The sequence below is a fragment of the Calliphora vicina genome, chromosome 2 (assembly GCF_958450345.1).
Source record: "Calliphora vicina chromosome 2, idCalVici1.1, whole genome shotgun sequence".
NCBI classification, from domain to species: domain Eukaryota; kingdom Metazoa; phylum Arthropoda; class Insecta; order Diptera; family Calliphoridae; genus Calliphora; species Calliphora vicina.
Genome location: NC_088781.1, coordinates 67,028,149 through 67,051,188, shown reverse-complemented (window position 1 = coordinate 67,051,188; position 23,040 = coordinate 67,028,149). Strand labels below are relative to the sequence as shown.

Here is a 23,040-nt window from a genome sequence, read left to right as displayed (position 1 = left end):
CGTTGTCACAATATAAACGATGAGGTATTCCACGTCTACCTATAAATCTCTTCAAACACAAAATAAAGCAATTAGTAGACAGATCCGAAACGAGTTCAATGTGGATAGCCTTTGAGGCAAAACAAACGAAAATAGCCACGTATGTTTTGTATGGCGGTTTTCCTCTGATCCTATAAGACGTGTAAAATGGACCACAGAAGTCTACACCACAAATAAAAAAAGGACGTTGAGCCTTGAGACGATCGGCTGGTAGGTCACCCATAATTTGTTGTAATAGCCGAGGTTTGTATTTGAAGCAGTGGATGCAATTTCGTACTATTTTTCTTACTATATCTCGAGCGTTTGTGACCCAAACTTGTTGACGAAGGATTCCAAGAAGAGCTTTAGGTCCTGCATGAAGATGTTTTAAGTGAAGATGCTTGATGTAAAGGGTTGTAAAACGATGATCTTTTGGGAGTAATGCTGGAAACTTTGTGTTGAACGATAATGATGCATTTGCTAGCCTGCCACCAACTCTGAGTATCGGTAATGTTGTTCTATAACTGGGCATGTCTTGAAGAAATGGCGATAATTTTTGCAGTGCGGGTTGTAAAGTAATACCTTTTTGTAAGTGACAAATTTCATCTCTAAACGAAGATTGTTGAATGTCGTGTACAATTTTCCAAAACGACAATTGTAGTTCTTCGGAAGTTATGAATGAATTTCGTTTTGGTTTGTGAAATAGACGATGAATATAAACGATGATGTGCAGTATTCGAAGAAACGATGATTGATTTTTGATGATTTCAGAAATGATTGAATTAGCGACAATGGTTGTTTTAAACGATGTTTTTCTGATATCTGACGAAGGAAGTTTGGTAGTAGATATGGTGCTTTTAGGCCAATCTTTTTCATTTAGCATGAGAAAGTCTGGACCTCTGAACCAACTTGTAGAAGCAAGTTCATTTGCGAGACAACCGCGAGATACGATATCCGCCGGGTTTTCCTTCGATGGTACATGACGCCAAGGTATATTGTTGGTTGTATTCTGAATTTCTGATACTCTATTGGCGACGAAACACACATACGACGACGAATGATTTTTAAGCCAATTTAATACTATTTTAGAATCTGACCAGAAAAATATTTGATACATATAGTTCTGAAACTTATCTTTAATTTTGGCCCATGTGCGACTCAGTAAGAGAGCAGCGCATAACTCCAATCTGGGCAGTGATTGTTGGACGACAGGAGCAACCTTAGACTTAGCAATAAGTAGATTTACTTGAAAACCATTGGGAACACGTACACGAATATACAAACAACAGCCATAAGCTAACTGTGAGGCGTCCGAAAAACCATGGATGTCAAAATTCGTGTCTGGAGATAAACCAACAAATCTGGGTATTTCTATTTGGTTAATGTGTGGTAAGGTTTTTTCGATTTGAAGCCAACGATTTTGTAGTTGTTCATTTAAAGGTATGTCCCAACCAATTTGCTGCTTCCACATTTCTTGTATGAGGATTTTGCAAGAAACTACAACTGGGCTTAACAAACCAAGGACATCAAAAATTCTTGCAACTACCCCTAACACCAAACGCTTTGTAGGTACTTCAATAATTGATAATTCGAATTGAAAACAAAATACGTCTTTATCAGGCTTCCAATACATTCCAAGAGCCTTGGTAATATTTTCATTACTTGTTTTTAGGAGCAAATCTTCATTGGAATGTGATATTTGTGAATAATTGGAACTCCACTTTGATAGTTTTAATCCTGCTCTATCTAGAATTTGTGTAATTTCAGTCTTTTTTATTAGCAGTTCAGTGAGAGTTGATGATCCAGTAAGAAGGTCGTCTACGTAAAAGTCTTGCTTGAGAACGTGAGACCCAATGGGAAATTCTTGTTTGTATGTGTCAGCGATGAATGAAAGACTACGTATGGCGAGAAACGGTGCAGCTGAAGTACCATATGTTACAGTGTTGAGCTGATATAAATCTAATGGACTATTGCCGTTGTCCCTCCAGAGGACTAGTTGGAAATTTCTATCCTCTTCATGCACCAAAAATTGTCTGTACATTTTACAAATGTCTGCTGACATAGCGAATTTATGAAAACGAAAACAAAGAATTGCGATGATTAGTTCTTGCTGGATGGTTGGTCCGACCATTAATATTTCATTCAATGATTTGTTTGTGGATGTATGAGCTGAAGCGTCAAACACCACTCTCAGTTTGGTTGATGAGCTTTGGGGACGCAAGATTGAATGATGAGGTATCACATAATGGGGTTTATTCAAAACATCGTAGCTGACTAAAGACATGTGTCCGAGTGAAATATATTCTTGCATAAATTCGATGTACATTTTGTTTATCATTTCGTCCTTTTGAAGGCGCTTCTCAAGGTAAATAAAACGACGATGAGCGGTTTCAAAAGAGCTACCAAGTTGTTCGACTGGGAACTTAAATGGCAAACGAACCTTGACTCTACCAGTTTCATCGAAAACTGTATTTTTAATGAAATGGGACTCACATTGATTTTCCTCTTCCGTCATCAACGATTTATTTTGGGCAAATTCTTCAATTTCCCAAAATGACTTTAGCATCGTATCTAAATCTTGGTAGGTAATGACATTGCAGGACAAAATTTTATTTGGTGTCTGAGAATCAACCTTGCCTCCTATTATCCATCCAAGTTTGGTGTTAATGAGACAGGGGAGCTCTTCTCCAAGAATAACCTTGCCATCAAGTAGAAGATCGAAGAAAATCTCGGAGCTAAGAAGTAAATCAATGCGCTGAGGTAAATAAAATTCAGGATCTGCCAGCTCCACATCTGAAGGAATATTCCAATTACTAATATTTACGCGTTCGGCTGGTTGTTGAGATGAAATTGATTTAGTGACGGAGAATATTGATGTGAATTCAAATTCTGATATACGAGATTTAACCGTTGCGGCGACTTTATATCTTAATTGTGTACGAATATCCGAGACTCCAGCTATATCTTGAATGGACCTGGTTTGACTGAGACGAAGTCGATTGGCAGTTTCTTGGGTAATTAAATTAATTTCTGAGCACGAATCTAAAAGAGCTCTTAGAGGCTGTAATGTTCCAAATTTATCTCTAACTAAAACAATAGCTGTAGGGAGCAAAACTCGACGATGAGTGCGAGTAACGAATGATGAATTTGTTGTTAAATGGATGGCTGCTGAACCAGTTGTTTGTCTGGACGATGATGTTTGCTGGTTTGAAGTTGATTGAATCGAAGACGACGGTTGAATCGATGATGTGGAAGACTGTGCCGATGATGAACGCTGTTGAAACGATGGATTCGAAAATGTATGACGTTGTAACGATGAATTTGATGAATCTGAAGTTTGCGAACTTTGATTATGCAATGATGTGTGATGAGAAACACGACAAGTTCGGCATCGTGATTTTGAAATACACTTTGACACCATATGGCCTTTACGAAGACAATTGATGCAAAGATTAGAGGATTTAACAAAATCAAAACGACGGGGCACAGGTAACGCTAAGTATGAAGCACAATTTCCTACAAAATGGTCTTTGCTTTGGCAATACTCACAGAAAATATTTGATGTAACGAGCGATAAACCTGGACGTCTAAATTTTGGCTTAAGTTTCGGTTCTGGATCACGAAAGGAGTCGGCTTCAGCACTTCGGCTTTCAAGGAATTGACAGCGACGACTAAGAATGGAATAGCAGTCATCCCATGATGGTAACTTGTTGAAATCTTGTTTCTCATCATAAACAGCTTTGGATTCCGAATCGATTTTTGACAAAACAATGTGTATAATAATTGCATTCATAACATCAAGTTCTGAACCCAAAGATAATAAAGAACTTCGAATAGCAGCAACATTGTCCAATATAGCACGCAAACCCGTAGAACTTGGTTTATTTATGGGCGAAATCGAAAATAAAGTGTTAACATTATCGATGAAAATTAAAGATTTGTTGTCGTATCTGTTTCTTAAGCTGTCTAAAGCCTTTTGATAATTTTCTTCTATTACTTGCAAGGGCTCAATTAGTGCAAGTGCTTGGCCACTAAGGCAGTTCAACAGGTAATTAAATTTGTCAATAGTAGGAATGCAAGTTTCATCGTGAACTAACATTTTGAATGTTGTAATAAACCGTGAGTATTCACAATATTTTCCATCGAAAGTGGGTAGTTTTAATTTTGGAAGGCGATTTTGATGCGAAAATGATGAAGTTGTATTTAAAAAACTTTGATCTACATCACTAGAACGTCGCTTCTTATTTAACAAATCTACCATATAACTTTTGCTTGCGATAAAAATTTCCTCTAAATCAGTACGGCCTTCATCTGAAGGGTCTAAACGTTCAATTTGGGTTTGAATATGGCTCACCTGCTTAAAGTACGACTCCAGCATTTGTAAACGACATTCGATTATTGTATAATCAGCAGATGATCCTTCCTTTTCTATTTTAGTTTTTAAATTAGAAATAGTACGCTTCATAGTTGTCCTTTGAGATTTTAAGGAAGACAAGTCAGACTTCAATTTGGCTGCAGTTTCGTCCTCATTAGCCATTTTTATTAAAAAGTAGCTAACTTGTAGAAAAGTTATAACCAAATTAAAAAAAAAGGCACGAAAATTTACTATTACATCCAAACGCAACACTAATTGATAAGTAAAAGTACCATACAGGCCGAAAATGTATCAACACTAGTAAGTTGCTTTAATTACCCAACACAGATGAACCGGTAAATATTTTTGGTAGATTTAATATTAGTATGTGTGTATGTTTTTGATGTTCAATTACTTACATGAACCTTAAATTGCCTCAAAAAAAGAAATAGCAACGAAGAGTTTCAAATGTTGATGAAAGAATACAATAACGATGAGATGAAGTTTTATTGTTGTTAGATGAATACCGAAAAATCCAAATGATGATTATGTTGATGAATACAAAATACAGCAACAGAGTTTGGTGGCTAGCTAGTGCTTGTACCGACAAACAAATGCACAACTTAATTTGTTGATAATAATGATCTTCTGCTTACAAATATTTTTGAAGAACGACGATGATGAAAGCAGCAACAAGTAAATGCACAACTTAATTTGTTGATGATAATGATATTCTCAATCAGAATATTTTTCACTCAATGTCTAGTGTTTTTATTTATTTAATTTGAATAATTTAAAACTTTAATTTTATTTTCGAAAACTTTTATACTTTTTATAATTTTTAACCGTCCTGTCACGGTCGCCAAATGAATAATCAAAAAAATAAAAAGACGATGCGTTTTTTGGTTTGATCTCTTTAATGGTCACAAAAAGAATGTGTAAAGAAAATATAAAAGTTACTTGTTATAGTTAAAGAATTTTGCAAGTATCTATTTACAGTTACAAAATTATAAAAAGTAAAATAGAGCGATAAATAAAGAGAGTGTCAACTAAAAGAGTTATTATTAGTTTGTTTTGTACCAAATTCTTAAATAAAGTATAATATTGAATGAAATTTAAAGGAATGAATTGATAAACGTAAAACGAATTAAATTATAAAATGAAATATATATAATATTAAGTAATTAAATAAAATTATTAAATATGATTGTGACCGAACAATGATAATCAGCAACATCGCCTCCTGTAACTTTATATCGCCGATGTAACAGGGAGATGGGTAAATAAATGCTTTTGGCTGAAGTTGAAAAATCAACATTAAATATTTATAATGCTACTGTATACGGTGTTGCTACTACCTACATATAGTTGCTGTGTTAAATGTATTTTTCTTTCATTTACAATAATTGCTCATACTTTATTTTTATTTACATTGTTCTTACTTTTCACTTAGTGTTTAACGTTTCTGGTTTTATTCTGTATTGTTGTCTTCCGTTAATAGATTGGACTTTCGACCCAGTCGTGGCATTTATGACTTACAAATTAAAAATACATCATACAATCGCGACAATGGCCGTTTCGAGTGTCGCATCAAGGCCAAAGGTACAGGTGCAGATGTTCATCAGGAATTTTACAATTTGACAGTTCTGACACCACCCCATCCGCCCATAATATCACCCGGCAATATTGCCGTTGCTACCGAAGACAAACCGCTCGAATTGACATGCAGCAGCATTGGCGGTTCGCCAGATCCAATGATAACGTAAGTAATCGTCCATTCAATTTTTCTTGTCTTCCTTAAAATGTAGATTTATGTATAAAAAATAATAAAACAAAAACCATAAAAATGAGGAAACCGAGGACACAAACAAAATAAATGCCAGGAAACAAAAAGAAAAAAAAACCTATAAAAATAACAAAGAAGAATGACAATGGTGATGCTTTTGTTGCAGTAAATTGCGGTTATGAGAGTTTGGTTGTATGTAAGTGATACTTAGCTCTTATGCGGGAGAGGACTTTTAGTCCTCCACTGAGAAGGATTTAACTATCATCCGTGTAGGGTTATCTACCATCACATGTATGTGTATATTAGAGTGCTCCAATATTGTATGAACGAAAAGAAATATATAGATAGATGCCATCCGCCCCCCTAGAATTGTTCTATGGATTGCAGAAACACGTTCTATAAAATATTAGAATTATAGGATAGCGTCAACTGGTGGCGTAACGGCTCCGAAATTTGGAAATGAATTTACAAGGGGCAACATGAATTTTTTCAGTTTTTGCAAACATTTTGACATATTTTAGCATTTAGATGTTAAATAATCGAAATTTAGACGTACTTATCATTATAATGAGATATAAAAGACAAAAATTTGTTTTTTTTATTTTTATTGCATCTCGATCTCGATTTTAATATACAATGTCGGGCAAAACTAAAGAACGGAGCTGACTTCGCACCCGAAACACTTATTTCATGTAGCCAAATGACGGCGAAAGAGGTAGTCATATGATAAAGTTGTAGCAAATATCTATAAGTATATCGCCATGTTATGCCCTTAAAAAACCGAAACGAATGTATGTATAAGGCCAGGAGATATACAATATTTCTTGGTTTTTTATTTGGATTAAAAATATATAAATAATTTGGTGTGTCAAATTGGGAGCAAGCCACATACAATTGACCGTGCGAAAAACATGAATTTTCCAAATATAAGCCAGCAGTAGTCAACGATTGGCCGAAACGAGAATTGGATTCGCTTGAATTAAAATGGTAAGTCCTTGGATATCATCGATTTTCGTGGAATCAGTATGCCTTCGCCTTTAAATATGCCATCGATGTTTGTTGGCTCAATTAAATTTGGTGAACATCTTTTGATTGTCAATCTTATTCCGTTTTATATTTTTGGAGCTTTTAAGTTGAAGAGAAGCATTATTGGTAATCCAACCTTCAATGTAATCCAACCTTCAGTGTGGGATTCCGGCTGGTTCCAATGAATTCAAAAATTCAGTAGGATAATTGACGGCTTGTTCTTCGTTCATTACTGTGTCTACCCATTTGTATTTCATTGTTTTGGCAGACAGTTTCAATTGAATTTGCTCATTGAATTTCGACAGCCAATCCGAATTTTTGTAATTGCTTGTTATACTTAGGAATATATCGTCGACAACGGCTTGAAGGAAATCTCATTGAAAATTTCCGGATCAATTGGAATTTTTCCATTTCCGATGTCCAACAATGTCGCCGCTGAATGGTCTTGTTTTTTTTTTTGGATGAAATACAATTTTTTTGTGTAAAAATTGGATTTTGACACGCCCCTTCGCCCACAGACTTTACAGTGCCATCAAAATCGGTCCAGCCGTTTTTGAGTCCATACGGTACATCATATACATCCATTTTTAAATATACAAATTACGATATATTTCCATTAGAAATCGCAAATATTGTAAAATTACAAAAAAATAAAAATTCACGATTTAACGATTAACTTTGTCTGATTTTTGGAAAACTTTCGGTGTATATTGTAAAAAAGCTGGACTATAATATTTTGAGATATTTAGGAATTGTAATAGTAAAGAAATTGAACGTATTATTGCCAAAATATGGCAAAAAAATAGTTTTTATCGAAATCTGCAACATCGCAGTTACGAAAAACAATATTTTATAAATATAAATTCTAAAATTTGTTTAACAAAATTTAAAATGTTGTTTTGAAACTGTCGGTAAAAACGTTATCCTTTTTTGGTCATAATAGGCAAATATGTAAGCGTCATACTACGAAGACAAAAACTCATGTACAAGTAAATCATATATTTATCAAAGTATATTAATATGTTCCCTTTATTTCTTATTCAAGAAGTCTGAGGCACGGGGAATTTGTCATAACTTAAAAATTGTTTAACCAGTTTTATCTTTTTTATATCATTAGAACGATAATTACGTATAGAATTTAGATAGACGTCTTACTTGGCGTCGGCACATAGAAGCCAAACGGCTCCACATGAAACTAAAAGCTTCTAATTTACACTGGCTAATCCACCACCAATCGAAATTAAGCCTTAACTGCAAAGTCATCCTGTATAAGACAGCCTTAAAACGAATTTGGACATAAGGAATTCAATTGTGGGGAACAGCAAGCAATACCAGTATAGATCTTATACAGAGGGCACAATCCAAAATTCTTAGAACCATGAAGGGAGCTCCATGGTACATAAGAAACGAGAACATCCACAGAGACTTAGATGTACCTTTGGTCAAGGATGAATTCAGAAAAACTCGTGAAGCTTATTTATCAAAATTACATCATCATCCGAACCCGCGCGCAAAGATACTTATAGTAACTCAAGACAGCTCAAGGCTGCGTAGAGCTAGATTTACCACTCATCTAATTTTCCAAATATGATTCTCCACTGAGAGAACAATAATTGTTTAGTTTTAAGATTTAATTACATATTGTAAGGCCTAGAAATTAAAGGCAGGAATAATATTATAATAAACGTAAAAAAAAAAATTTGGCTAATAACACTAATTTAGATAGTACTGACAAAATTACTAAACTACACTGGCTTCTTTTGTCGTAACTACTCCTAAAACCAATTTCCTAAAAGGATAAAAAATCCCTACGATGCACTGTTGTTCCAAATCAAAATCTAGATGGACAAAATTATTTGGCGCTCTTTATATATAGATTGGTATCTCCGATTCCAAAAAAAAAAATTTAAAAAATACGTTTTCATGTGTTTCTGTAACTAAATTTTTAAAAAGATCTGTATTTACTATACTTCAAGTTACAGTAGGGTCTAGATTAGAGTGCTCCAAAAAAATAAAATTGTTCTATGTATTGTAGAAACACATTGTGTAAAATATTAGGATGATAGGATAACGTTAACTGGTGGCGCAACGACGCTGAAGTTTTGAGGTGCATTTACAAGGGGAAAATATGCAATTTTTTCAGTTCTTGTAAAAATGTTGCCATTAAATAATGACTTTTACAATTTAATTTAAAAGAATCGAAATGTGTACGTAATTGTCGTTATAATAAGATATAAAAGACAAAAATTGGTGAAAAAATGTTAAAGTTATTAAAAAATCGCCAGGCAATTAACGTGACTCAGGCCACTAGAACAAGAAATTTATGAACAAAATTAACATATTTTGATAAATATTAAAATAAAAGCTTATTTTTACTTAAAATATATCCATATTTACTTGTATATGAGTTTTTGTCCTCGTAGGATACCGTTAACCTATTCTCAGGTATGACCAAAAAAATTAAATTTTTTTAACGGCAGTTTCAAAACTCCAATTTCAAATTTTTAAAAATTTTGTTAAACAAATTTCAGAATTTTTTGATCATCACGTGGGGATTTATTCACAACATAATAGGGAATAAAACTGTGAAAAAAGTATGTCAATACCTCCTATAGTTTTTCCGTACCTGCGATATAAATTTTGCGATTTTCGAGAAAAACTAATTTTTTGGCCATATTTTGGGGAATGACCAGAATTTCCTTACCCTAATGATTTTTAAGTAAAATCTATTCAGAATAATATAGTCCAGGTAATTTTAAATATAGTCTGAAAGTTTTACTAAAATCGGAAAACTTTAACCCTTAAATCGTGAAGGTCAAAGGTCAATTTTTTCAATATTTGGAATTTCTCATGGAAAGATAGCGAAATATTATATATGTTTGGGCCGATTTTGATGAAACTTAAGAAAAATATAAAATGAAGTCTAGTATTCACAATAACAGTACAAAAATGGAAATTAACCCTTAATAGCACTTGGGGTCCAAATGACCCTCAACTTTTAAAATCACGAAAAACACATTCATTTTGACCCCAAGTACTCTTAAGGGTTAATTTCCATTTTTGTACTGTTATTGTGAATACTAGACTTCATTTTATATTTTTCTTAAGTTTCATCAAAATCGGCCCAAAAATATATAATATTTCGCTATCTTTCCATGAGAAATTCCAAATATTGAAAAAATTTACCTTTGACCTTCACGATTTAAGGGTTAAAGTTTTCCGATTTTAGTAAAACTTTCAGACTATATTTAAAATTACCTGGACTATAATATTCTGGATAGCTTTTACTTAAAAATCATTACAGTAAGGAAATTCTGGTCATTCCTCAAAATATGGCCAAAAAATTAGTTTTTCTCGAAAATCGCAAAATTTATATCGCAGGTACGGAAAAACTATAGGAGGTATTGACATACTTTTCCACATTTTTATTCCCTATTATGTTGTCAATAAATCCCCATGTGATGATCAAAAAATTCTGAAATTTGTTTAACAACATTTTTAAAAATTTGAAATTGGAGTTTTGAAACTGCCGTTAAAAAAATTAAATTTTTTTGGTCATACCAGCGCATAGGTTAACGGTATCCTACGAGGACAAAAACTCATATACAAGTAAATATGGATATATTTTAAGTAAAAATGAGCTTTTATTTTAATATTTCTCAAAATATGTTAATTTTGTTCATAAATTTCTTGTTCTAGTGGCCTGAGACACGTTAATGGCCTGGCGATTTTTTAATAACTTTAAAATTTTTTCACCAATTTTTGTCTTTTATATCTTATTATAACGACAATTACGTACACATTTCGATTCTTTTAAATTAAATTGTAAAAGTCATTATTTAATGGCAAAATTTTTACAATAACTGAAAAAATTGCATATTTTCCCCTTGTAAATGCACCTCAAAACTTCAGCGTCGTTGCGCCACCAGTTAACGTTATCCTATCATCCTAATATTTTACACAACGTGTTTCTACAATACATAGAACATTTCTAGAGGGGGGGATGGCCTGTACCTAGAAAGTTTTTTTCGTCCATACAATCTTGGAGCACTCTAGTCTAGATATATAAAATTCAATAATAAATAAAGAAATATTTCTAAAAATTCCATTCCGTAAAAATTAAAAACAAAGTATTTCGGCGGGTGCTGGCGGCTACAATTTTTTTACAAAGACATTCCCCAGAAGTTTCTTTAAATGATGTATATAGTCATTGGACGGGCTTCGACGTTCTTTTTTTTGGCAAGCTATATAACATTATTAGAAAAAAAAAATCAATATATTTGAGACCCAAGTTTAAAGGACCATAACAGGAAAATGGAGAGACCCATAAATATAAGATATGCACTTAATAAAAGCCTATATCAATGTTTATCTATGTTTTGAAGTATGAATTTCTATATGGTAAAACAATTGAGATATATCTAATTTAGTAAAGCAGTAACACATTAAAAAAAATTAACGAAAATATGATTCAAAATTTGATGAACTTCTGGCGCTTCTGTCGAGAAAACGAAATGTCAAATTGAAAAACCCATTTGTATTGGAGGAGAGCAGACTGTCAGCTTCCGAAAAAACTTAGATTTTCCAAATTCTGAAGATACCGATTTTCATAATTTTGTCCACCTAGATTTGATTTGGAACCACAGTGCGATGCAGTGAATGTCATAACAGAATAATATGTTTGTCTGAATAATGCGATATTGCGTTATGTGTTGAAAAAGTAATGCTTTAAACATTTTCACACACTATAAAAATAGCTTACACTTTACGCCATTGTACCCATTCGGGTACAGCCTTAAAAACACGTTACCTAAATATTTTTTTAATTTTTTAAGTTTTCTATGTTCATTGAATAAAAACAAGAATTTAAAAATTTTTCATTTAAAATGGTCTTGGTTCTTAATGGGTTAAGGGCCTGGCTCGCTAAATGCGAACGAACATTTTCTTTCTTATTTTATATTGAAAACAATAAAAAAAATCAAACTTCAAAGAATAACAAGAAAGGAAGGCTATCAATTTTGGTACACAAATAAGTGCTATGTGAATTCAACGCACTTGAGAGAGATGTAAATAAAACAAAAACTTCAAAATCTTTTTTTAAAATTTTACAAATTTCTTTGTAAAATATTTAAAGATTAAATATACATTAATAAGTTAAAGAATGGTATGAATTGAGACATTTAACCTTCGCTTTACCAATACCCACCCGGGTGACCACATGGTTTTTATTGGTTTAATATTTTTTTTAATTTTGTTTCGGTTTAAATGAAATTTGTACTCACTGAACAAATTTTAGAGTTCTATAGAATTTAATAGAAATATCTTAAACTTTTTATAAGGTTTTTTCAATTTTTTAAAATTTCGTTCGTCGCATATATTTATAGAAGTGTAGTGTCACCCGGGTGGGTATTGGTAAACCATGAACATAAAAAACCTTTGGTAAAGCGAAGGTTAAATGTAATTCAATTTTGCTATAATTTTTTATGTCGTTTTTTTACAAATACATATGTGAGTTTTAGAAGTGTGGTGAAAGTGAAGCAACGAAAATTCAAAAAGTGCTAAAAAATGGCCACCCTAATGTATCCATTATATATTTATGTATGTAGGTACGTTATAGTTTTTCCCCTTCACAAATTGTATGTGTATTGAATAGACTAAGAGGTACGATTATCAGGATATAATCTTTGTGTACCAGCACATACAAATATGTATGTATGTATGTTTGTATGTATAGGTATGTATGTTTGTGTGTGTCATTGTATAAGTGTGCTCTTGTGTTATTGTTTAGATGCAGATTAAGTAGGGTTTTGTTTGTGGTATTCATCCATTCATCCAACTATTCATTCATCTATTTTTGCGCCATAAGTTAATATGACCAGGAACTAAAGCAAAAGATAACGAACAAAACACACAAAAAGTACAGAAGTATAGAAATACAATCACTTTAAGAGCGAACAAATGTTTACACAACAGGATGCCAAAAATAACAAAGAATGAACAAAAATTAAATGGAAAAAACAACAAGCTAAGAATGGTGAAATGTAATGAGCGAGACAAGATAAACTTTAAATTAATTGAAGGATATAAAATTGAGGGATTTTCTTGTTTACTTTGTAAAATTCATAAAATAGGGAAAAAATATAACAACGAAAAAAAACTAACCTTTTAAGGAATGCAATTAAAAAAAGATCATAACAATATTTATGAAGAATAAATTTACAAGGGGATAATTTTAACTTCTTCTTTCATAGCTTGCTAACAATTTGTTGGTTAATATTTAATTTTGCATTGAGCCATAACAGAACCGTAATCTATACAGATTTCATACAGAATTGTGTCTTAGATTTGTATGAGCACCTGCCGCGTGGGCCTTATCTGGTCTGGTGGTCTAAACACCGAATAGAGACAGCGCAATTAAATGAATTGTAAAGTACATTCAATAGGAAAATTATTCTACATCGACTGCACAGATCAATGCACAAACCCCTTGCACGAGAGCTAGGGCTATCTAAGCCCTGCCACCCATAGGAGATACATTTGGTGTCGCGAAGTTTATCACTAGCCCAAACATCAGTATTTAAACCAACGATCTTCTTCCTGCTTTTGGTTTTAACCACAATCACAGCGTGCTCACCGAAGTGACCTCACCAACGATCCTACAGCACTAAAAGTCCTGGTGCCAAAGGATCATCGCTGTACTAGGTAAAGACTCTAGTTAGCTTCGAATTTAATAAATTAAATTCTTACCAGGAATGAGGTCCGTGCACCTCGGAGCCCATATTTCCCCTCGAGGCACAACATCAGGGTGTGGAGCGTGACCGAGATGCATATCGTGCCCCAAGAGGGGCAGATTTCATACAATTACATATGGGGGATTTCATGTCAAGTGAACCAACTTTTGAAATCGATGTCTTCCGATCGGGATGAAATTTGCACCAAGGTTAGCTCTATTGGATAGTAACTCAGACACAATTTTTCAACAACATCGGTAGAGAACTCTCTGAGTTATAGGGGGTAAAATTTTGACAATTTGGTCAAACAGGGGTTTTTTCTTATCCATGTAACTTATTACCTATTGTTCTTAGCAAAATGTGTTCCAAATAGTATAGATAGCTATTTCTTCGATCTTTCGAAAAAAAATATTTAAAAAAAAAAATAAAAAATTTTTAATATTTTTTTTCCGAAATCAAAAACTTTTTTGACTTTTTTTTAAAATACGCTATTTTTTTTTATTTTTTTTTTTTTCTTAAAATAAAGTTTAGATATTTTCCTTGAACACCTACTTGGTCGCTTAGTGGGATGCGAGTGGGATATCTATCAAAATAAATATTTTGTAACTCAAAACATAAAATTTTTGACTTTTTTTGCAAAATCAAAAACTTTGTTGACTTTTTTTTTTCAAAATGGACCCTTTTTTAATCTTTTTTTTTTAGGTCAAACAAAAGCTTAGATATTATCCTTGAAGACCCTTTTGGTCGCTTAGTGGGATGCGAGTGGGATATCTATCAAAATAAATATTTTTTAACTCAAGACTTACAATTTTTGACTTTTTTTTTTGCAAATACGATTTTTTTTCCAAATGGGCCCTTTTTTTAAATTTTTTTTTGTAGTCAAAAGAAAGCTTAGGTCCATTCCTTTAAGATATTTTTAGTCCCTTAGTGGGATGCGAGTGGGATATCTATCAAAATAAATATTTTGTAACGCAAGACATACAATTTTTTAATTTTTTTTTTGCAAAATCAAAATTTTTTTCCAATATGGGCCCTTTTTTAATTTTTTTTTTTGCTCAAAAGAAAGCCTAGGTCCATTCCTTTAAGATATTTTTAGTCCCTTAGTGGGATGCGAGTGGGATATCTATCAAAATAAATATTTTGTAACAATTTTTTAATTTTTTTTTGCAAAATCGAAATTTTTTTCCAATATGGGACTTTTTTTAAAAAATTTTTTTTTGCTCAAAAGAAAGCTTAGGTCTTTTCCTTTAAGACCTATTTTGTCACTTAGGAAGATGTGAGTAGGATATCTATTAAAATAAAAATGTTGTAACTCAAGACATTCAATTATTGAATTTTTTTTTGCAAATTCGAATTTTTTTTCAAAATGGGCCCTTTTTTAAAAATTTTTTTTTAGTCAAAAGAAAGCTTAGGTCCATTCCTTTAAGATATTTTAGGTCCCTTAGTGGGATACGAGTGGGATATCTATCAAAATAAATATTTTGTAACTCAAGATATACAATTTTTGATTTTTTGGCAAAATCAAAAACTTTTTTGACTTTTTTTTAAAATGGGCCCTTTTTGTAATTTTTTTTTTTGCTATAAAGAAAGCTTAGGCCTATTCCTTTAAGATGGTTTTGATCGCTTAGTGGGATGCGAGTGGGATATATATCAAAATAAATGTTTTGTAACTCAAGACATACAATTTTTGTGTTAAAACATTTATTTTGATAGATATCCCACTCGCATCCCACTAAGGGACTAAAAATATCTTAAAGGAATGGACCTAAGCTTTCTTTTGACTACAAAAAAAATTTTAAAAAAAGGGCCCATTTGGAAAAAAAATCGTATTTGCAAAAAAAAAAGTCAAAAATTGTAAGTCTTGAGTTAAAAAATATTTATTTTGATAGATATCCCACTCGCATCCCACTAAGCGACCAAAAGGGTCTTCAAGGATAATATCTAAGCTTTTGTTTGACCTAAAAAAAAAGATTAAAAAAGGGTCCATTTTGAAAAAAAAAAGTCAACAAAATTTTTGATTTTGCAAAAAAAGTCAAAAATTTTATGTTTTGAGTTACAAAATATTTATTTTGATAGATATCCCACTCGCATCCCACTAAGCGACCAAGTAGGTGTTCAAGGAAAATATCTAAACTTTATTTTAAGGAAAAAAAAAAATAAAAAAAAATAGCGTATTTTAAAAAAAAGTCAAAAAAGTTTTTGATTTCGGAAAAAAAATATTAAAAATTTTTTATTTTTTTTTTTAAATATTTTTTTTCGAAAGATCGAAGAAATGGCTATCTATACTATTTGGAACACATTTTGCTAAGAACAATAGGTAATAAGTTACATGGATAAGAAAAAACCCCTGTTTGACCAAATTGTCAAAATTTTACCCCCTATAACTCAGAGAGTTCTCGACCGATGTTGTTGAAAAATTGTGTCTGAGTTACTATCCAATAGAGCTAACCTTGGTGCAAATTTCATCCCGATCGGAAGACATCGATTTCAAAAGTTGGTTCACTTGACATGAAATCCCCCATATATAAATCCGAAAATTAATATTTAATTTTGCAACATAAAAAAATGTCCCTTTAAACGCATTTTCAAACTTCAGAGCTGATGCAGAATGGTTTCGCATTATTAAATTTGACACAAATGTTCAGAGTTGAAATATGATTTCAAGTGGGCCCAAAAAACAATAGTTGAGCAACGGAAATGGAAAAATTCCAATTGATTCCAAAACTTCCAATGAGATTTTGTTCCCGCCGAACTTCTGTCAAATGCAAATTAAAATTTAAGCCGTTGCAACGCGTTGTCTTACAACCAACTACAAAAATTCGGCTGTGGGAATGTGCAATTTTGACACCAAAAAATTATGATTTCATCAAGCTCAATGAGCAAATTCAATCGAAAATGCCTTGAAGGTTGGATCAACGATAATGCTTCTCCGCAACTTAAACGCGCCATCAAAAAATGTTCAGCAAATTTAATTGAGGCAACAATCAGATTTTCTTTTGAGCAAAAAAAAAATTAAAAATTTTGATTTTGCAAAAAAAGTCAAAAATAGCTTGTTTTGAGTTACAAAATTTTTATTGTGATAGATATCGAACTCGCATCCCACTAAACGACCAAATAGGTCTTCAAGGAAAATATCTAAGCTTTCTTTTAAGAAAAAAAAAATGGCCCATTTTTAAAAAAAAGTCAAAAAAGTTTTTGATATCTGAAAAAAAAGTTAAAAATATTTTATTTTTTTTCGAAAGATTGAAAAAATAGCTATCTAAACTATTTGGGACACATTTTGCTAAGAACAATAGGTAATAAGTTACATGGATGAGAAAAAACACATGTTTGGCCAAAATGTCAAATTTTGACCCCCTATAACTCAGAGAGTTCTTGACCGATCTTGTTGAAAGATTGTGTCTGAATATGTCTAACCTTGGTGCAAATTTCATACCGATCGGAAGACATTGATTTTAAAAATTGGTTCACTTGACATGAAATCCCCCATATATAATATCCCAATTGCCTTAAATACAGTCGTTTCTGTTTTTTTAAGGGCATATCATGACACTGTACTTATAGATATCTGCTACAACTTTGTCATATGACCACCTCATCCGCCGTCATCTGCCTACAGATAATAAGTGTTTCGGGTGCGAAGTCAGGTTGGGGGAGTCCGGGCTTTAGTTTTGTCCGACACTGTATATTGAGATCGAGATGCAATATAAAACACGTTTTCTCAGGGCCAGTAAGCGGACCGACAGACAGACAGACAGGCGGATGGACATAGCTAGATCGATGAAATTCTGCGATAAATATTGCATTATAAACGGAATGACAAAATCAATATATCAAAAAAGATGGTGGGTTTAATTGCACAAAAAATAAAAAAAATAGTTCCAGCAATAGGATATTAGCCTTTAAAAATATGTTAAATGTATCGGGTTTTATATAATATTTGGCGATCTACAGCATTTCAAGTTGATTTTGAAAAACCCCAAATTTATATCTAGAAGAATCAAATTGAAGTCCAATTTAATACTCATAAAACACAAACTGAAGATGAAACGCAAACTGAATCCTAGTAAATATTGAGAAATATCTAACCAATATTAAGGAAAAGCAAATTGAACTTAAGAAATCCAAATCAACATTGGGATTAGCACATGTTTTAACAGAGGTTTCTTATTCATCAAAAAACCTACTTTATTAACCTATACTTTACTGAATTTAAGGTTCCCTAGAATTTCGGCATTGGCTTAATTTTTTTATATAGGTTTTAAGTTTATGTTTTTAAATATAGTAGATGCAATAGGATATTAGCCTTTATTTCTGGAAAAGAGATTCTAAGGATATCATAAGATAAAGGTTAATTTAACCGCTTAAAAAGTTATATTGAATCGTAATTGAGCTAATTGGGAATTTCGTAATTCGTAAATAAAGTTTGAACTTTGAACGTCAATAAAAGACAAACCAAAGCGAATTTGATATTTTTTATAACAGTCAGTTACCCCATTATAACATGATAGCAAATGTGCATTTTTTAATTTTTAAAATTTATTTAATGTAATTTAAAAAATTCGATACCTTTAAATGCTAAATGAGGACAAAATTGAAATTCTGACAGTTTTATCTTTTATGGGTAAGCGTGGGGACCTATTAAAAATTGGCGAATTTTTAAGAAATTTAGGTTTTGTTTAATTTTGTCTATTTATTAAAAGTATTTCTTCAAAAAATATTTCGTAGCCTATTTTCTAATATAAAATTTAAGATTGTTTCTTGGAGTTGCTAGTTTACGATTTTTGAAAATATTGCTACTTTGACCTAGAACTCGTAACCTTAAATAAAATGTGCTACTTCTAAATATTATCCGATTTTGTTTAAATTTTCAACATTTGGTTTCACCGTCATGGACACATATTGGCATATAATTGGCCATAGCTCCTATATAGCCAGCCCCCACAAAGCCAACAAAATAACTTAGTTTTATACAATATAATACAATTAAATTTTGTTCCATTTAATTTAGTACAATTCAAATTGTTATTTCAGTTCTGTGGTAGTCATCGTGATACTTTAAACTTATGCACTCGTGTTCATACATATTTATGTAGAATAGTTTCATTATTTCATACTTCTAATAATTAATTTTCAAAGCAAGGAAATAATAATGAAATAATTTTCACTTGTTTCTTTTTTTCTTTTCTTTTTCGCCTTTTCATCTATTGTTTCTTCTACTTGTTCCATGTGCAGTTGGTATCGTGAGGGCAGTACAGTGCCACTACAGTCGTACATTTTGAAAGGCGGTTCAAAGAATCATTATACGAATGCTACGTTGCAGATACTACCAAGGCGGGTTGATGATGGCGCCAAATACAAATGCGTCGTTTGGAATCGTGCCATGACCGAGGGTCATACACTGGAAACAACTGTCGCCCTGAATGTGAACTGTAAGTACGCAGGAAAATTAATTGCTTTTAAAGTACAAACATAAAACTAACTAACTGGAGAGAGAAAAATACCAAACTATGGAAAAGATTAGTTTTAAATATATATACATATGTACGTATAAGTATATGTATGTATGAATGTGTTCGAGTGATTGTATATAACAAAATATATTGTATGTGAATATGTTAGATGTATGTAAGTATATGGTAAAATTCCGAATTTTTTTCATATTTAGGGTACGAAAAAATTAAATTCCATTTTCTCAACCATATTAAATTTGTTTGCGTAAAAAACTTTCTCTGAAGCACGTCCAAAATAAGACGGTTTGTTTAAAAAAAAAATTAAAACTTATCAAAAATACATTTCTTAATATTTTTGAAAAATATTTCAGAAATAATTAGTACTTCAGGCTTTTCTAAAAGGATATAATAAAGTGTTTATTTAAAATGTCCTTTGGAACGTTTGACTCAATGATCAAAATTATCAAATTCAAAACTTAAAATTCAGTAGAAAATATTAGAAAAGTTAGATTTGAGCACAAGTATTCATTCTGGAAATAATTAAAACCAGTTCAATATGTGACAAATATTTGAATTGAAACTGTTTAGGAAATAGTTTTTTTTTAAACCAATGTAGTAGAAGGCTTGAAGGAAATTATTTTAATTTTATTTTTTGTTGAAAAATAATTTAAATTTTCTTTGCAGAAAAATATTTTTAGGAAACCATTTAATTTAAATTTATTGCGTCTTACTCATATGGGCAAATTTTAAATCCCAAAAAAATCAATATTGGTCTCATAATAATGGTAGTTTCATTTTCATTTGAATACAGGATATTGAACCAAAAAATTTTATGTGAACAAAGGATATCTCAAATCGCCATCTTCCATTTTCTAAAGATTTTTCTCAATTATAAGCTATTGGGCGGTTAACAACACATACAAAATTCAAAGTGACACCATGAAGGTGTCTTGAGTTAATAAATATTTACGAAAAATATTCTAATAATCAAAAAAACATCAAATACAAATATTTTATACATATCTTTTTAATTAGTTCTCCTATTTTTATAAACTAAGTCTTATATAAACGTAGTGACTTTAATTTTCTGAGTATACCACCAAAGACCAATGACTGCTCAAACACTATTCCGGAGGAACATTTATATGGGGGTTAGATGAAATTATCGACCGATATTGCCCATTGTCAATACCTAACCTTATCAACAGTTTTCAACAGACACACAGGCAGACGGATATAGCTAGATCGTCTTAGAATATTATGAGGACCCAGAATATATACTTTTTAGTTCTACGACCAATATTTCAATGCTAACGATGGAATGACAAAATCAATATACCTTCTATCTTTTTTGATGGCGAGTATAAAAAATTTCAGGTATTAATATAAGATTAAGTTTATAAAAATTGGATAATTAATAATTATACAAATAAACTGAAAAACGTAAATAAATTGCAAATACATATATCCCAAAATTTCAATTATCTGGAGCTCCCCCCAATATGCATTAATTAACATAAATTCAAGACATATGATTTTTATTTGAAAAATCAATGTGTTCTTAAGAGAATAGCGTAAATATAATTAATTCGATAATTTAGAAATTATTTGCTAGTCCGTTTCATTGAAGTGAATATATTCTATGATTTTACCATATATTGTCTTATTTAAAAGAAACTGTGTTTGTGCACCATTGTATCCTGCAGTTGAAATTTCACAAGGTACAACATTGTTGTTCAACATAATTTCCAAATAACTAAAATATTTTTCAAAATTATAAACTTACACATTTTTCATCCATCCGAACGCACGTACTCTTCTATACATACTACATTCATATGTATAATATTTTAGTAAAAAAAGAAGGGTATTTCTGTTGCTGCTGTTGAACAACACATACAAGTTGTAACAGATCTTTGGAACATGATTTATATGATTTTTGTAATTTTTCTTCTCATTGCATTGTTTTTTTAAACAGTTTTTTGTATAAAGATTACAGAAATTTTCTTGAGTCATACGATGACTGTAATATTTGTAGTAATATTGGTATTTTTAATATTCTATGATTTTTATTGTGTTTTCGAGCAGCACATTGTGAAGGAAAGTATGTTTGTATTATACAATATATAAACAGTGCGTGGACAAAAGACAATTTGAAAAATATTACTTTCTTTTAGTTTGGTCCGTAACTCTCTTTCATTGTTCTTACAAAGAAAAATTTTACTTTTCAGTTTTTTTTTTCAACAAAATCTAAGATGATAGAAACAATTTTCAAACATTAATTGAAATCCAATATTTTAAACCAAAATTATTTCCTTTATATATAGAATAAAATTGTCAATCAAGTTCTGATAAGGAAAAATTTCCAAAAGTGTTTCCAAATATGAAATACTTAAGTTTTTTTTATCTTATTTTTGGGATATTACCAATGACATCTAAATATAAAGGAGAAGTATTCATTCGTAAATAAAGTCCTAAATCTAACAACAGTTTACATATACTTATATTAGATCATGTGAGATTTTTGTAAAGTTTTGTTTTTATCCGATATATATCGCTTTTATTTATTATTTACACGCATTATTTTAAAGATTGATATCGTTCTGTATACTTTACTAGTTGAAGTTTCGTATATTCACATTTTTATAGCCCTGAACGTAACATTCTTATGCTTTTGAACTGAAGCAAAAACTTGTTAAAAAAAATGACAATTCATATCGGCTGAATTACTTAGAAGTAGTCTTATAATGACTTTTTTATTATCTGTTATATAACAGCTTACTTTATTAGTAATTTGCATTAGAACATCCTGTTTTTACTGATAACGGATTCTGTGAGACCTAACTATCAATGAGTTATTCTAGTAATTTCTTGCAACGACTTTAAGTGTTACTAAAGTAAATTGCTTGATGAAGTCAAATGCAATAATTATGGGGACTAAATATTGCACGATTTTCACCATACTCTACAATATAATTTCTGGGTACTTACTTAGAACTAATTTGGGTTGTATGGGGGCTAGGTGAAATCATGGACCGATATTTATTATTTGCAATACCAAACATTCCTTGCCAACAGACAGACAGACGGAAGGACATAGCTAGATGTCTTACGAGGACCCAGAATATAAGGAAACATTTTCATAAGTGTTTCCAAATATGAAATAAGGTTTTTTTTATCATATTTTTGAGAGATCACAAAGGACATCTAAATATCTTTATTAATGAAGCAGAAGTATTCATTCGTAATGGATAAACTAAAGATCTACAGCCCTATATCTCACAACAGTGAGGTTCGATTCTCGTCACAGACTTTTTGGTTCTAAAACCAATATTTCCATAAGCTACAAACGGAATGACAAAATCAGTAAGCCCCATCTTTTTTGATAGTGTCAAATAAATATAAAAAAACTTCACAAGAAACAAACAAAAAAAATTACACTCTGCTACAAAATGACACTTTTTGTCAGAACTTGAACAGCCACCTACACGCAGAGAAAAAACATGGTTGGACATGGTTACGATAACTATACTATGTTCTCTGTAACAATATATTGTTGTCGTAAACATATAATTATTGTTTTAATTTAATTTCAACAATATTATAGTTACTGTAAACGTTTATATTTTCATCGCAATTATAAATATGAATATGGTTTTCGAACAACTAAAT

The 23,040-nt window shown here is 31.3% G+C and overlaps 1 protein-coding gene across 1 annotated transcript in view; it reads left to right on the top strand.

Moving 5' to 3' along the window:
- Window positions 1-23,040, top strand: part of fred (friend of echinoid) — a 559,239-nt gene that overhangs the window by 320,912 nt on the left and 215,287 nt on the right. The window contains exons 3-4 of the mRNA XM_065501969.1: window positions 5,874-6,134; window positions 19,151-19,347. Of these exons, the coding sequence (XP_065358041.1) occupies window positions 5,874-6,134; window positions 19,151-19,347 (458 nt within the window). The remainder of the gene's footprint in view (window positions 1-5,873; window positions 6,135-19,150; window positions 19,348-23,040) is intronic.